Source organism: Dendrobates tinctorius, unplaced genomic scaffold (genome assembly GCF_039654945.1).
Source record: "Dendrobates tinctorius isolate UK_male_01 unplaced genomic scaffold, ASM3965494v1 ptg000003l, whole genome shotgun sequence".
NCBI classification, from domain to species: Eukaryota; Metazoa; Chordata; class Amphibia; order Anura; family Dendrobatidae; genus Dendrobates; species Dendrobates tinctorius.
Genome location: NW_027361671.1, coordinates 76,132,714 through 76,150,064, shown reverse-complemented (window position 1 = coordinate 76,150,064; position 17,351 = coordinate 76,132,714). Strand labels below are relative to the sequence as shown.

The window sequence follows — 17,351 nt, the reverse complement described above, 5'->3', positions numbered from 1 at the left end:
CAGCTTTCATAGGTCGCAGGAAATAGTCCTTCCATCCTTCCTCCCTAAACCAACTAATGAGAAAGAGAAGCTACACACTTTAGATGTTAGGAGATGCCTTTTGGAGTATCTAGCGGCTACCGATCCCTGGAAGAAAGACAATGCTCTCTTTGTCTCCTACCAAGGCCCTAGGAAAGGTCTTAGGGTGTCCAAAAGTACACTAGCCAGGTGGATTAGAGAAGCAATCTCGTTAGCTTATGCCTCAAAAGGTAGAATAGCTCCGGAGAAATTGAAGGCGCATTCCACCAGAGCCGTGGCAACCTCGTGGGCCGAGAGGTCGGAAGTCTCCATCGACCAGATTTGTAAGGCGGCCACTTGGTCCTCTCCGAGCACTTTTTATAGTCATTATAGACTAGACTTGGGTGCCTCTGCAGACCTCTCCTTCGGTATCAGGGTTCTGCAGGCTGTAGTCCCCCCCTAAAGTAGTGATTACTCTCTGTAATTCTCTCAGGTGGTGCTGTCATGGACGACCAAATAGTCTTACTCACCGGTTAACGGTATTTTTCGGAGTCCATGACAGCACCCATAGATTCCCTTCCCTTAATTTGGGTGTGCACGTCTTCCCTTTGTACATATCCACGGGTGATAAAGATTTAAGTATTGATATTGTTGTACATAATCATGCATTACCCTTGGAGGTCCTCTTTTTATACTCTGTAATCCAACTGATGGGCGGCACCTCTCCCACGCTTTTGTATCTGTAGGTTTTCCTGTTCCTAAGAAGGGCGGATCCCCTCTCTCAAGTGGTGCTGTCATGGACTCCGAAAAATACCGTTAACCGGTGAGTAACTAAGACTATTTACAATACAACTATAGCATTAGTAATGGATATGTTTCTTATAGACACCCCTCCATTACCAATGCGGGGGGCTTGATGTGACCTGACAATACAAAGGTGACATCAACCCCACAAATATGAAACCCACTTGCTACCGCTACAGGGTAAGTGGGAAGAGCTGGGCAAAGCGACAGAATTGGCGCAACTGATATATGTGCCTTTCACGAGCTGATAGTTTTAGGCAGGGGGGGGGGGGGGGAGAGACACACACACACCCACAGCAGCAGAGACACCCGCAGTGGCGCGCCTCACATTGTAACACCCTCATCCCAGCCTGTGGCTTGCAGCATCGCCCCACTCATGCCTCCTCCAGGAGCGACTCTGGGACCCCACTTCACCTCAGCCACCACACTGGGTAAGCAATAGGACACATGGATTATAAGAAGCGCCGTTTAAAAAAAAAAACAAAACAAAACTATTTTTCTCAAAATTCAGGGTGCGTTTTATGATCTGGAGCGTCATAATCCAAAAGATACGGTAATCTTTGATTAAAAAATTGCAAAAGCCATCTCACCACTGCACCATTTTGCCTTTAGTGCCGAAAGGCGGCACTAATATACTCAAGGAAGAAGGCTCTTTAAGCCGAAATGTACGTAGGGACCCCCTGGCGCCACAGCATCTTACTGGTAAATACTTTATATCACTCCGACTCACTTTTGTTTGTGACTTACAGTCACTTCATTTGAACCACTATCTTTGTCACATTCTATGAGTGGGCTGCGTGTTAATTTTATCTCTGTGTATGACTTGGGATATTGCTGCTGGCACCATCTTGTGGCCCACTCTATAAAAATATATGAATAGATTTATCAGTCTGTTTCTTGGTTGTCGCTAAAAAGATCTATAACATATTTTGGTTTATACACACCTTTTTGCTATACGATTTCTAGTGCCTAAAGAAGGTAGATTGTGAGGACCATGTAGCAGCCTTACATATCTGATCAATTGATACCTTTGCTTTTTCTGCCCAGAAGGTTGCTATGGCTCTGGTGGAGTGAGGATTGATGACTTCAGGAACCACAGTACCACTTGCAGTGTAAGAAAAACTAATGACTTCCCTGATCCATCTGGCAATGGTACTCTTGGATACTCCTTTCTGCTGCCCTGAAAGGCTACGAACAAGCACTGGTCTTTGCTCCACTGACTGGTCATAGATCTATATTCCAATGTCCTGACATCTAACCTATGGAATGTTTCTTTCCCTGGATTCCTAGGGATGTTATAAAAAGGAGGGCAAAATTTCTTGGCTCCTATGGAACTTAAGGGCTACCTTAGGGAAGGTCAGCCAAGTCAGGTCTTACAGTAGTATAACCCTATCCTCAACTGTGTATAGGGAGGGCATTAGGACTGGACCTGTATATCACTCACCCTGCAGGCCGATGTTAGAGCCACCAATTATCAGTGTACGAGCGGGCAGCATAGACAAAGGGACTTCTCTGAAGATATATTACAAAGTTGATTAATTTCATGGTTGCAATTGAATTAAATAAAATTGCTTTAGCACAATTTAATAAAAAGCTGCTCAAGTGTTATTTTTCTGATGTGTAGTTAAAAACTCAACAGAAAAGCCAGTTTATCATCATGTACACAAAAAATTACAAAACATATTAGAAATATTTTTTTATTTTACTTAAACCATGATGTCATTTAAAATAGCTACAACATTACCCAAACTAGTCTAAAAAAATTGCCAATAAAACAGCTGCATTTTTCACATAATACAAATAACACCTTTGCAATAAAGCCGAGGAGTAAAATGGTTTAAAATTCTGATTGTAATAGAAAATTAAAAAAAAAAAAAAAAATCAGTACAAAAAATGCTGGAAGCAGAAAGGTTGCATGCCTCCAACTACAGAGCACCTTCAAGTGCAGTCACTTGGGACTGGCAGGTGAAAGGAATACATGGCCTTCACATTAATATTTCAATCCTGAATCAGTGTACAACCTGTCAATTCACATTTTATAATTCCTAAAAATGGCCAAATGCCCATCATTTTAATAAAAAAAGTTAAGGCCATTAGCTCGGGCATTTTATGCTGTACACCAATAATGAAGGGTCATACTCCCAAGTGGCTCAGATCTGGAGGCCAAAGTCAGACTGGTAACTGCTTCACATGATCGCACAGCTTCTGTTGTCGGCAGCCTACAAGAGATAGGAAATCTAGATTAGTGTATATTCATTAAAGTCATCCTCTGCTTCTAGGCAGAAGACCTACATAAAATTAACCACTGCACATCATACACTTAATCTATTGCCCTGCTGTCAGGTTATGCACATGCATGACTGCTTAACATTATATAACCTATTGCTTTTAGTCTCAGCAGTTCTGAAGGTACCTGCTGTCAGCAAATTGAAAATGCCTACATCCAGAGGCTAAAGATACTCGGTCCAACGGATAGACTAGAAGGAACCTGTCAGCCAACTCCTGCTGCACTATTGCATCTAGAGCAGGGTTCCCCAACTCCAGTCCTCAAGGCCCACCAACAGATCATGCTTTCAGGATTTCCTTCGTATTGCACAGGTGAAGCAATTATCACCTGAGCAATACTAAGGAAATCCTGAAAACATGATCTGTTGGTGAGCCTTGAGGACTGGAGTTGGGGAACACTGATCTAGAGGACCAAAAGGAAGAAGCCGAACATGACGTCAGGGAAGAAAATACTACCAGTTATAGAAGGATAAAATATCTTTATTGGGAGAAGAATTGGGAAGTGGTAACACCACAACAGAAGGGTCCCCGCACAATCATTAGACACAATAAAATTTGTAAAAATTAAAAACCACACCAGCATTTACCCACCACCCAACAGGTAATCCCATCCTCATTATTTCTCCCACAATCTTGCTTTTTTTTTTTTTTTTTTTTTTTATTTAGTACCATTGGTCATGTACTCAGACACCCTCTTTCAGGAGCACCTATACTTAATATTCACTTGAGATCTATACTTAAGGGTATTCTATCTTCATGTAACTGATCCTATTTTCTTAACTGACCTCATATTTGGCTTCTTCCTTTTGGTCCCCAATTTCTCAGAATTGTCTGCCATTCATCCCCTTTGCAGGTATACATCACCTTCCACATATGAAATGTTATACTTCTGTGTGTATATATACACACACTATTGCATAAAGCAATGTTTCTCTAAAGTACTGACATGTCATAAAAATTAGTTTAGAGATCTAACCAGGGATCATAGGTAGATATAAGGCTAGTGCAGCGCCACCCTTGACCGGTTTCGCTCTACAGCACTCCATGTGATTTAACAGTTGTCACCCATGTGTGTACATCGTAAGAGACTCATCTTTCAACGATCACATTTAGAGAAAAAGATTTTGAGAAAGACTACCTGGCTGCAAGGATACAGCCTGGCTTTGGGTAGGATTAATTAACTGCCAGGTTCCTTTAGAGGGGTTGTCCATTGAACAAAGTACATTTTAATTCATAGATCTTTGAATAACCAACAACTGCCACAACTGGAGGTGTAAAAAAAAAAAAATATAGTATAACTGAAATGTTAACTCCTCCTTACCTGCCGACGAGGTCTGACTTCAACCTCTTCTGAAACCTCTACTTCTTCGTCAACTTCTTCCTCCTCAGGTATAGATGTTGTGAATACAGTCGTCCTTTGAGCCACCTCCTGTGGAGGGAGAACAAAAAAAAAAAAAAATTATTTGGACCAACCAACTTTATTAGCTTATAAGCCAAGAATTAGGTGGTATTCATCTTTTGCTCCTGTGCAAGATTGATCTGCAAGTAATTTTTGGGACCAAGACATGGAATTAAATGGATTTTGCAGGGGTTTTTTTTTCTTATTCCACAGGCTTCCTTTGTGTATAGTCATCCGACTATTGTAGTGCCGTCTCAGGGCTGTGGTTGTGATGTCTTAGCTGCAGACAAGTCCAGCTGACAGCAGTGGGACTGGAGCTGCTGGAAGCAAAGGCTTTTTTTTTTATATTATTCCTTAAAGCTCATGGAGAAAAACCCAGACAGGATAAAGGTCTAATAGTAGAGACTGTGGAGGGGCAAAGTATCATGCAAATATTTTAAAATGATTTTTTTTTTAGCACCAGTTCATAATCCCTATTGACAATTAGATGAGACGTTGCAATGCAAAGTCATGATTTTTACATCAAGAGACCAAAGTACATTTTTAAAATAGTGAACTTTTTCAGGAGAAACCACTTGTGAGTGACAATCAGTAGTGCATCAGTGGAAATGATTGCGCAGAAGAGTACAACATGATTTAGAGAACCACCTAATCTCATTTATTGCAGGGGAAGACTCAAAGTTATGAAGACAAGGTCACTAGAAATGTAAGTGACCATAAATTCCACACACTGCTCCATTTCCAGAAACAGGGATTTTAAATTGGCACAAGTAAAGGGCAGGGGTGAGAACAATCCAGCAAGCCACTATAGGCTCATGGAAGATAAGTGCTGCATTCCCATGCAAACACATTTGTAAGATAACTCTATAAGGCAGTCCTTTTAATACTGTTCACATTTCAAAAGCAATTCCACATATAAAGCAAGGGATAAGTTGCTGCACTTAAGGTTCAGTGAAGGTAAACATACCTCTCCCTGAGAGTTTCTCAGTGCAACCTTGACATCTTGGCCAGTGGCCCAAGAACTCTGATTCTTCCAGATGAGGTCAGAAGGAGGACTTGCAAGGACCCCAGCATTAGAAGCCCAAACCTAGAAGTAAAAAAAAGAATAAAAATAAATATTACTCTTTACATATTATGTTTGACTAATTGATTAGCAATCCATAGGACTCACAGGAGAAGTTGTGTAACAATATGTTACAGGTTCAAATGGATGCCCAACTATAGGCTTCCTACAGCTAAGATCGCGGTACAGCATTTATGGCTAGGCTCAAAATATTGTATGCACTTGTTTTCGTTGAACACTTTTCAAGCTTTATATCAATATGTGGTGAACTTCTATACATAAATTTATGTTTAAGGGTGGGAGACCATGTTAAGTTACAAGCCTATTCAGTTACTTACTGTAACAGTCTGTCCTGCCTTGAGGACATATCTTGAAGTAAACTTGTAGTTTGCTGATGTCTCGCCAATAGTTCTGACAATTTCCCAACCTCCCAGTGGTTGATCCTGAAATCACAGAACAGCATTACCAATGCAGCACATGGCCAAGATACATCCACAATATGTGGACTAGAACAGCTTACCTGGTCAGAGTTGTTCTTCAGTCGGATAAATTTGCCATCCACATCCAGTTCTTCAATGGACACATTACCAGTTGCAGAAGCTGAGTGAGCAATGCTAACACTACTGCTAGCCTCTGACTCTTCAACATCAACCCTCTTTCTTTTGCCTCTGGTAGTTCTTACACTACGGCTTGAAGAAGCTCGAGATACTGTCACGCGGGATGATGGACTGGGAGAAAGATTTAGCCTAAAAAAAAACAAACAAAAAAAAAGCCAAACACAAGAAGTCATTTGTATAAAAACTCAACAGCAAAGATCTGGAAAAGACAAGTAGCTGCACACATCTTACCTTTCCTCTTCACCTTCCAGCAGTTTGCGGTATGCACTTATTTCCATGTCCAAGGCTAGTTTGACATCTAAAAGCTGTTCATAGTCCGAAAGCTGTTGCTGCATCTGGTCTCTTATGTCAGCCATTTCCCGCTCTCTTTCTGCAAGCATTCTGCGACAAGAATCCTTTTCTTTAGCTAGTAATTCTTCTAACTCTTGCATCCTGTCATACCATGCCCTAGACTGAAGACAAGCATCTTTATTATGCTGCAGAGAAAGAAACAAAAACTCATGCCCTCATGTAAAGTATAAAAAAACCATTAAGCTCACTTCTTTCTGCAGATCTGACAGCTGACTTGAGAGACTGTCAATGCGCAGGCGGCTTTCCATCAGCTCCTCACGAGTACTGTGGGCAGTAGAGCTGTTCATTTCAGAAGACAGTCTAGCATTCTCCAACTGAAATATGAAAGTCAAAGTCAGAAAGGGAAGCACACCTAATGTGGACACCACTGTGCTACCGTCAGCACCAAACAGGAACTGAATATTTCCTAAGGAAATTAAGTTATTACACCAACTTTCATATGCAGCTGATTGTGAAACCTGAAACCTAAGGTACATAACAGGAGTCATTAGCAATGTTACAGTCAATAGCGCAGGTCCTATGACTACCAGACACCCCTGAAATAGCAAGAGTAGACCAAGATTAGAATGTACAGTCATATGAATGTTTAGGGCACAGATTGTCGTTATTCAAAAAAAATATACAAGCTAGTGTTTAGCCAACTGTTAATCAAATGAGACGTGACATTTGAACGCAGAAGTAGCCATTATAATTGCAATTACAGTACGTGGAAACCAAGCAACATCACCACATGCATTAGACTTACCTTGGCTTGATAAGTTTGCTCAAGTTCATCTTTGTAGAGTTTTACTTGTTGTTCCTGCTGAGACCTTATATCAGCGAGCGCCTGAGCAAGTTTGAATTCATACTCAACAAGACGACCAGAATCAACTTCTACCAAACGGGTCTCATGTCGCCTTCTAGTCTCTTTGATCTCCTGAAAAAGTAAATTTTTAGGGATTAAACATCAGCAAGCTCCGAGCAACACCATATTTTTCAGACTATAAGACGCAAATTTTCCTCCACAATTTTGTCCAGAATTACCTTATCCCAGCTGTTGCAGTTAACATGTGTGCCCACTGTAAAAGAATATGAATATTCACTGCTCCCCACACCCCTCCCACCTCCATGCAGTAAAGCTAGACTATAGGAGTGGAGAGCAGCAAATATTCACTCTTTAAATAGCGGGCACATGTGATCACCCGGCCACTGCAGGAAGCAAGCGGCTGCTGATAACAGTGTGCCTGCTATTAAAGATGACAATTCACTATTCTCCACTACCATAGTGCTGGGGTGGGGAACAGGGGATATTCTGGAATCAGACCTCAGCGTATGGGAGTGCATGGCAGTGACACCATGCACAGTTAAATGCTAAAATCAGCTGCTGCCATCAGAACAGGACATTGCGCTGCAAGGGAGCACAAGGAAGTAAAAATAGCTTAGCTTATTTTTTTTTTATGTGTGCAATGCAATGGGATGGGGGATGGCAATATATACCTGGATGAGAAATATTAGTAGAGAATCGGGGGACATTACCCCTATAACAGTGCCAAAAGCTGATAAACAACCCCAACAACAGTGCATCATGACCATTTTTGCTTCAATCTTTTTTTTACTCCTCTACAACTTAGGTATGTCTTCTAGTCCGGTGCATCTTACAGTCAAAAAATACAGTAAGTGCATATTGCTTCAGGTGAAGCCAATCTTGGGATAAGTGCTTGCACATTCACATTAAATTTCTGCGGAAGTAGTTATTCCACAAGTCCAAGTGTTGGGAGTTTACAAGTTACCCAGAACCCATCTAGAAACCTGGACTAGCATAAAGTTAGGACAACAGGGTATTCAGCATTTGAGCACAAAAATCTTAATTACCTCTTCATATATACTTTTCCTGAACTCAAGCTCTTCACTCAGAGACTGGCACCGATTTTCAAGATCCACTTTCGATAGAGTTTCTTCACCAAGCTGTGACTTCAACTTTGCCAGTGCAGCCTCAAACTGAAAAACAATTAATATTACTATACATAATTGTGTTCATTTAGCCTCCCTCCAAAACAAGGTGCAATGTATAAGAAAAAAAAAATTGTTTCAGATAGATATATTAGACACTTGCCCTTTGTGCTATACCTACATATGGTTTTGATTGTACAGTATTTCATACAAACTCAACTCACAAAAGTGGATTTGATCAGATATATATTTATATTAAAACGAAAACCCACAAATGAGTCTTAATGAGAAGTGTGTAGGAATAAGATGAATTAAATTCACAAAGACGCACACCGTGGATTTGCTTGCAAAAACTTCTGCATCTCTTGCCAGAAAACGTAGTAGAAATTCCACACGTTTGTGCGGCTTACGCATTTTTAATGTTGATTGGTATGAGGAATGGTTTGCAGATTTGTTTGCTAAATAAAGCTATATTATTTTGAAAAAAATAATGTAATTTTCAAGTCCAACTTCCATTGTTGATGTACTTCAACCAAGATAGGCTCTATTCTCCGCCCACAAACACTTCCTCCTTCCGTCATCAGTTCACAAATCTCCTGCGTTTTTGGCACCAAATCCACAAACCTTTCTACACCTGCGTTCTTGCTGCAGATTTGACCGACTCAATGGAAGTTAATGGGTGACAAACGCTGCAGATCTGCAAAAAGTATCGACATGCTGCGAAAAATAAAATGCTGCGAATAAGGATAGATTTTTTCGCATCATGTGCACAATTCTGGATTCCCATTGCTTTAGTAAGCCTTTGCGTTTTTGGTGCATTTTCGTGCAGAAAAAACGCTGCGGAAATTCAACAAATCCGCATCATTTGCACACAGCCTTACTCTGCACTTTTCGTGAATTTGACAAGCTGGAGGAGCTCCATCCCCTCTCCAGCTCTCAGACTCCACATATCATTGTATTAAGGAGCCATTCATGCTCCACTGAGTTTTAAAAGAACCAGAAAAATCTATGTATGACATTACTTCTATTGTGTATTTGGCACCCCATGACAGTTTTTGCCAAGATGCAATATGTCAACTCAAATGGAGAAAAACCAAAACACATGAGCAGCATGCAAACTGTAAGTGTTTCTACCAGTTTTAAGTGCAAAAAAATGGCATTTGCTGAGAAGGTACTTCGGCAAACTTTCCATTGTTAGTGTCATTTTTCTAAACTTACTACAGAACAGGTCAGGATATAAAAAAAAAAAAAAAAAAAAAAAGTATAAGATGTATAGGGGGATACAATGCAGCTCAGCAGAGTACAATGTTACACCATCCTTTCTGCCACAACAATTGAGAGTTTGGTTGAAGGAGAAAAACTGCCATAGCCTTTTATTTTTCCATCCATATAGCCTTGAGAGCTTGTTTTTTGCACGACAAGCTGTACTTTAGAATGATGCCATCCATTTTGTTGTTCTAAAATGCAGAAAAAAACAGAACCAGAAAAAAAAAAAAACCCCAAAAAAAACGCAATTCCAACATCGTTTTTTGTTTTACGACCATGTGTGGTAAAGTTGACCTAGCAACAAGATCCTCCCGGACAGTAGGATTATGGAGATGGCAAACTTGTCCAGTTTTTTATTTTTTAAATAAGGAAAAAATTGAAGGAATTTGCAGTTAAATATTTTTTGTGTAACCATATTTGAGACCTGTAATGTTTATTTTCTGTCAGACAGAGCTGTGTGACCTCGATTTCCATCTATCCACACATTCTTGTTTGAAGCCAAGCTAGCTTTCATCAGAAGACCGTCATGGCAAACACTACAGAGTGCAACTTTGTGTATAGAGGATGGCTACTCTTAGTTTGCACCTGTACACACTAGTTTTCTGTTTGGAAGAGACAGTCTTGTTATTTATATGAGGAAAAAATGGCAGTTAGGGTCATCTGAAGTCTAAGGCTAGTTTCACACTAGCGTTTTGGAGCGCAGCGACGGCCTGCGCACGGCCGCCGCTAAGCCCTGCGCCTCCACCGGTAGATCCGCCTACCGGCACCTGACGCTGCATGCGTTTTGTGTCCCCTATCTTTATCACTGGGGGCGCAAGCCGTGCGCAGTATGCGTTTGGCGGCGCATGCGCCTTCTTGACGGTGCACCGGCGCAACCAAACTGCAGCAGGTTGCGTTTGGCGCAGGTCGGCGCACCGTCAAAAGGACGCATGCGCCGCCAAACGCATACTGCGCACGGCCTGCACCCCCAGTGATAAAGATAGGGGACGCAGGCAGCGTCATGCGCCGGTAGGCGGAGCTACCGGTGGAGGCGCGGCAGGGGGCGGGGCTTAGCAGCGGCCGTGCGCAGGCCGTCACTGCGCTCCAAAACGCTAGTGTGAAACTAGCCTAAACAACTCATTGGCATCCTGTGGTTGTGTCATGTGGACAGCTACACTCCTGTGCTGTAGAGTTGTAAATGCTACGGTCACAGATTGACAACTGCACTGAACAGTTGCTCCTCCTGAGACTTGAAGAGGAAGAACCTGGCTGTGGTCACACACAGCGTTTTTTTAGCGGTTTTCACTATAAAACCGCTAAAAATAAGCTGCACAGTCATTTCTATGCATTTTGCACTTTGTGCACATTGATGCGTTTTTACCGCGAAAAACCCGCATCGCGGTAAAAAACGCAGCATGCACATTAATTTTGCGGATTTTTCAGCGGTTTTGGCTTCTTCCATGTGTTTAGAAACCGCTGCGGAAAAAAACGCATCAAAAACGCATCAAAACCGCGCAAAAACGCCGTGGAAAAAGAGGTGCGGTTTCTGGGAAGGGATTCAGGTTTTTGAGCAGAAATTTTCTGCAACGTGTGCACTTAGCCTTAGTGATTTTTTTGCCTGGTACAGTAAGGGCTCAGCCCGATTACACTGTTAGCAATGTATGGCACAAGTTAATGTTGTTAAAGGGTTAAAAGGAGTCATTAAGGGGGGGGGGGGGGGTGTATACTACTATGACAAGCACTTCTTGATCAAAGTGTTTGGCCCCATGAAATAATGCCTATACACCTCATGTGATGGCACCGTTCCGGGGCCCTCATGCAGTTATGAGAGGTGACGCCGGAGCCCAGCCAGCGCTGGCATCACTGTCCTGAACATGAAGATAAGGTCCAGGCTGCTGCTGGTATCTGACATCCTCTTCATGCTCAATTCGACAGGAGGCAGGTTCAGTGCTGATTAGGCGCCGGCGTCACAACAGCACGGGAGCCCCGAGGAGAGTGACCGCACACACCGTGGGAATGGCGCAGACATGGGAGGTGTGCATAAGCTTTATTATTTTATCAGGGCCAAGGGAGGGGTGTAATCAGCAGTTATCCAAGTAGTGAACAACTTTAAAATTTTACAAAAAGTTAACACTTGCAGCTAGGGACTTCCACCATTATCTTCAGGGGATACAAGTCTGATCTGGTAAAGTCAGGCTCAAGGCAGATAACAGTATAGTTAATCAGATATCATCTATCAGTCAGGGAAGCAGAGTTGATAAAAACCATGGGGAGTTGATATAGTAAATACGTTTTAAAATAGCACAACTTTCACATCAGTTAATAAAAATTATTTTAACACCATTTTCTAAAAGGGCTGGTCAAGAGAAGACTCCATTGACTATTCAGTGGCAGCCATAATAAAATAAGGGTCTCAGCTGCAGTGTGACAGTCACCCTGCACATTATGTAACATCAGTGAGAAGCAGTCTACCCACCAGGCACTCACCTGCCCAATCTCAGCTTGGAGACTCTCCACTTCCTGCTCCAGTGCCTTCTTCTCCCCCCTGGCAGTGACAAGCGCAGCATCAGAGGTGTGGAGAAGAGCCTCCGTGTCCCGAAGTTTGGCTTGCAGAGCATTAAAATCGGATTCTTTCTTCGAGAAACTATCATAAGATATAAAAATGCATATTAACAACTTATACACCTAGATTGTCAGATGACATTACACGACGTGGATATGAATAAGTCTATAGGTCATCTACTACAACAGTGGATCCTGACACAGGATATTCACATTGTAATGGTTCATGAGGGGGGAGAGGGTGTTTAATGAAGTTTCCTGGTCTGGAGAGTCACATGACCTATCTTGGCCAGTAAGCAGCTCTGGAAACATGACATGTTACCTGACAAGCCACTTCTGTCCTCAATATTTGAAAGTAAACGTTTTATCCATCAACCAGCACCTATGATCACACGAGCTCTCGTCCCACTGCTGGCAATCACTACAGAGGAGTCTTATAAGCAAGCAACATGCTTTGGCTTGCACTGTCAGCATTTCCCCTCACAGGGGCAGCATTGTACAATAAAAACCGTTCCACATCCCGATACAGTCCCATGTAATAAGGGGGCCAGTAATAAGCCATAGAAGCCACAACAAACAGGTAACATTACCAAGTAAACATTACTTTAGCTCCCACTGCAGAGTTATTTTCTTGTTGCCTACAAACCATCATTCTAAAATGTTAGTAGATACAAGGAAATCAGTCATTACACAGGAATGGTGTGAGCCTGGCAGATATAGAGTAGCCCAGGTCATGTAGCCCTCTGTGCCTCACCAGCCTAGGAGCTGTGCCGTGTCTCACAAGCAGGCCAGTGGAGTCAAAGTGTTAGTCAGTATCCATTTTGGTGGAGTCTGTAGAAAATGGACCGACTCCTAAAATATATAATAAATTGGGTACAGCAGTACAATGCAGGATGTGCTGTGAAAGGTTTTAATTTGGGAACGTTACGAGTGGTCCTATAAGTGTCTGTTATGTTCCTGATCTCGGCTGAGATAAATCTGTGCCACACTTTATGTACATCCTCAGTAATGAGGCAATGCTGTGGGGTCTGCATCAGAAGTCAGGGAAATTGAGGAGTCACCAACCCCTGCTCACAGGCCCAGCAACCTCAGCTACTCCAAAGTCAATGAAGCACAAGCAGATGCTCGCACATTTGCTTTATATGGACACATTTGTTTAAATTGACATTAGCAAAGGAGCCCTTTGTGCATTCAGTGTTCTGCTGTAAGCAAGTGGCTGTCAGCTGCCACAGCTCATATTACAGACTGGGCCCCATTCCAGAAGCAGCTGCCACAGCAAAGTCCACCCAGAGGGCAAGATGGCAAGCACCTGAGCTGACTTTAGAACGCCTTGACAAGCAGAAAGTAAAGACCCCAAACTCCAGCACACACCGCTATGTCCCAAGCCCTTCCTCAGTGTGTCACAGCAAGATGTCTAGGAGATGCCCAGACGTAGGGCACAAGACATGTGACCACTACAGGAGGAAGGTTCCAAGACCGCTAACATGCAATATAGGAACAGATTCAAAGCATCTACTACAAAGATGTAATATTTCTTACAGCTCAGATCACAGCAGCTCAGGACGTTATGTTTGATGTTTGCACCCAGCGTTCATGAGCTTCATCCTCAACATACTCCACATATATGAGCAGACTCCAGGAGCCAAGCAATAAGTTTCCAATCACAGTCTGGAGGAGACTGCACCAAGTTACTTGTCACCTGCTGCAACGTCACATCAGTGTAAAGATGTGACCTCTGCCCAATTTCTGGCACACGGTGTGCTCACCTCACACGAGGAGGCTTACACACTGTATACTAGCACAGACTTCGTGAATTGTGCAGTAAGTTATCGCTTCATGTGGCCCTTGTCCCAGAGATCATTTCCGAGGACCCACAATAAGTACTGCACATGAGATCACCCTCAGACCTCATTTGAGCCTCTTAAGGATCGCCATCTAAGCTACACAAGGTAGTCTGGGGTCACCGGTGCCATCTGTTACTACACTGATCCCAGCGGCTGATGACCCCATATGCCCGTGACTACCACGTGTTTGGGGGAAAAAAAAAAAAAAAAAAAAAAAAAAAAAGGAGTACGGTAATAACGCCACGAGTCCAGGTCACCCACAGCTGCACAGTCCATAGCAGGCTACAGAGCGGCGGGAAAGCAGCACTTGTTTTTGGCAGCCAAGAAGGAAGTAGAGAGGGTGTGAGCAGTGTATGCTGGGTAGAGTGCAGCTGAATGAGCAGGGGGAGGGGAGCCACCCAACACCCATTCACTCACACCCAAACAATACACCATTTACTATGTACCCAGCAAGTGATTGGCAACACAAGCTGCCAGCAGGAGGCCAAGCACAGCTGACCCCACAACCTGCTCTCTACAGCGGCTGGAAGGGTTAGTGCTGGTCATTGCTCCCTGGAAGCGGCCACACTATTGACAGATACCTGGAAGTGATCACATGGCCTGTGTGATGAGTGCAGGGCACTGCTCCCATCCCAGGAGGTGTGCACTGGGCCAGCAGATTAACAGGAGGGGTGAGAGGCTACACAAGGCATTGTCTGCACAGAGGGGGATGAGGGCTGTCACCTGTCCCCTCCCCAGCTGTCACCTGCCCCGCTGAGGACCCCCTTCCCCAGGCTGTCACCTGCCCCTTCCCCAGGCTGTCACCTGTCCCCTTCCCCAGGCTGTCACCTGTCCCCTTCCCCAGGCTGTCACCTGTCCCCTTCCCCAGGCTGTCACCTGTCCCCTTCCCCAGGCTGTCACCTGCCCAGCTGAGGACCCCCTTCCCCCGGCTGTCACCTGCCCAGCTGAGGACCCCCTTCCCCCGTCTGTCACCTGCCCCTTCCCCCGGCTGTCACCTGCCCCAGGCTGTCACCTGCCCCTCTCACCTGATGTGCAGCTGGTCGTAGTCGCCCCGCAGCTTGCCCAGCTCTATCTGCAGCTTGGCCCTCTCCCGGGCCGTGTCGTCCAGGCTCCGCCGGGCGTCCGCCAGCTCGGTCTCGTACAGGTCCTTGAGGCCGGTGACCTCCCGGCTCCGCACCTCCTCCCGCTCGGTGACCTGCAGCTGCAGCACGCTGTTCTCAGACTCCAGGCTCCGCACCTTGTCGATGTAGACGGCCAGGCGGTCGTTGAGCTGCCGCAGCTCCTCTTTCTCCTGCAGGCGGGAGATGCGGGTCGGGCTCAGCGGGGTGCTCATGCTGCTCCTCCGGCTGGACTGCCGGGGGGCGGTGGGGGTCGAGGTCGCCATGGGCTACGGTACAATGGAAGCTGCTGTAAAACAACCAGTCCACACGTGACAGGGCCCGGCTACACACAAACTTTCTACCGGCGGCACCGAGCACCCGCTCCGGATGTTACAGAAGAAAATAATCCCCGGCTGCGGAGGGAGACGGCGGACCAGTCCCGGGACCCCTCTTGAGAATTTGGAATGAATCCGGTTGGAGCACAATGAGCGACGCTGTGATCTCCCCGCTAGGAACAGCAGCGAGTGAGAGGCTTGGCCTCAATATGGCGCCAGAACGGTCACATGGTGTCCCGCGGCCAATGGGAACACGCGACGCGCCCACACTCGCAGCCTGAAACTAAATTCAAATCGTGGAGATTGAGGTGCGGGGAACCATGGGGGAGGGGCGGCCGCCGCACAATGGCGGGGGGATGGGAGGCCGGGCTCATTGTCAGCCGAGGACGGCGGGCGGGCTGCGTCTGTCAGCCGCGGGATGTGGGGCAGGAATGATCAGCGCGGGCTCCGGCGACACTCGGCGGGTTTTGAAAAATGCTTCACAATTGGAGGGCTGTGCATCCGCTGCAGGACGCTTCACACTCATTTCAGAGGCAAATCCGCTGCTCACATGCATTCAGTGTTTTCCTCTTCAGGCCCTGCTCCCTTGTAGCTAGTCGTCTGCTTTTCTTCCACACTTTTTTGTGTGTAAAATCTGCAGCGTTTAGGGCTATGTTCACACAGCGGTTTCTTCTGGCGTTGTTTGAGCGGATCCTCCCGAAAATTGCTCTGAAGACTTTTCCTATTCATTTCTATGTAACCGCGACTTGCTCTTCACATGGTTTGTTTTTAACCACTTCAGGTTTCCAAAAACGCCAAACGGTTCCTAAGCGATTGATCAGAACGTGGTGGCGCTTTACAATACAAGTCAACGGAAAGGCGGAAATGGCCGCAGAGCGTTCTGTCAGCACCGTCGCCTCAACAAACACCAGCGTTTTATTATTTAAAGTGAGAAAATCATCCCCAAAAAGGAGAGAGAATGTTAATAGAAAAACCCTTCGAGAAAGGAAAAAACCCACCAGCATGTCCCAAAGCGGTCTCTGATTGAAAACCTCATTTTTCACTGCCAGAAAAAAGCCTAATGTGAACACAACCCAAACCGCAGCCGTGTCCAGTCCCAGCAATAACATCACCAGCGCGTCAAGTCTCATCGTCACTCATTCAAGTGACGATAAGAAACACGCAGCGTTTTCCTGCCAAGGGACTCGGGGCGAAGATATTTCTGCTGCAAATCGTCCTCCTTGTGTGCGCATACCCCAACAGCTTAACAAAATCCACGTGGCTTCATGATTGCCACTGTAGAGATAATGTGGAATGATTATTGGTGCCCCCCCCCCCACAGAAGCTTGAAAATAGTGGATGTAAAATAATTGCAACAAAAAAAAATTAAAAACCCCTGAATCAAATCTGCACCAAAAACAAAGGAACAAAAATAAGCAAAGCAAATTGCTTTTATGCGTTCGTCCCTTTTACTCATCGTGTTCTGTGTTTTTCATGCATAGGGCATATAGACTACGGGACTGTTCACATCTGCTTTTGTCTCCAAAAAAAGAAAGGAATGGATATACAGGTACTTCTCACAAAATTAGAACATCATCAAAAAGTCAAAGGTAACCTGACACCAGGTTAGGCCAATATGAGATGCGGCCACCGTGTTTCAGGGCTTATCTACAGCATTCTATAATGCTGTATATCTGTAAGAGAAAAAAAATAGCTTTTATTGTACTCACCTGCAGGGCAGTCCGGTCCGAGGGTTGTCACAGGTCTTGGTCCGACGCCTCCCATCTTTTTGCAATGCCGTCCTCCTGCTTGCTTTGTATGGATGACGTGTCCCTGCATC

General features: G+C 44.7%; 1 protein-coding gene across 1 annotated transcript; it reads right to left on the bottom strand.

Annotated features, from left to right (window-relative positions):
* Positions 1 to 2,484: 2,484 nt before the first annotated feature.
* LMNB1 (lamin B1) lies at positions 2,485 to 15,742 on the bottom strand. The gene is made up of 11 exons (XM_073557242.1): positions 15,123 to 15,742; positions 12,179 to 12,335; positions 8,369 to 8,494; positions 7,263 to 7,433; positions 6,706 to 6,831; positions 6,398 to 6,618; positions 6,070 to 6,295; positions 5,888 to 5,992; positions 5,454 to 5,573; positions 4,409 to 4,516; positions 2,485 to 3,020 (listed from the first exon to the last, which is right to left on the bottom strand). Exons 1-11 carry the CDS (start codon positions 15,479 to 15,481, stop codon positions 2,988 to 2,990), a joined length of 1,752 nt encoding a protein of 583 aa, XP_073413343.1. The 5' UTR covers positions 15,482 to 15,742; the 3' UTR covers positions 2,485 to 2,987.
* Positions 15,743 to 17,351: the final 1,609 nt, after the last annotated feature.

Excerpts from the sequence above, each read along its gene's own strand:
- LMNB1 (XM_073557242.1), bottom strand. The coding sequence starts at position 15,481 with ATGGCGACCTCGACCCCCACCGCCCCCCGGCAGTCCAGCCGGAGGAGC. Across the intron at positions 5,574-5,887 it reads AGGCAGGACAGACTGTTACA|GTTTGGGCTTCTAATGCTGG; the intron begins GTAAGTAACTGA and ends TTTTACTTCTAG. Across the intron at positions 4,517-5,453 it reads TGAGAAACTCTCAGGGAGAG|GAGGTGGCTCAAAGGACGAC; the intron begins GTATGTTTACCT and ends CTCCCTCCACAG.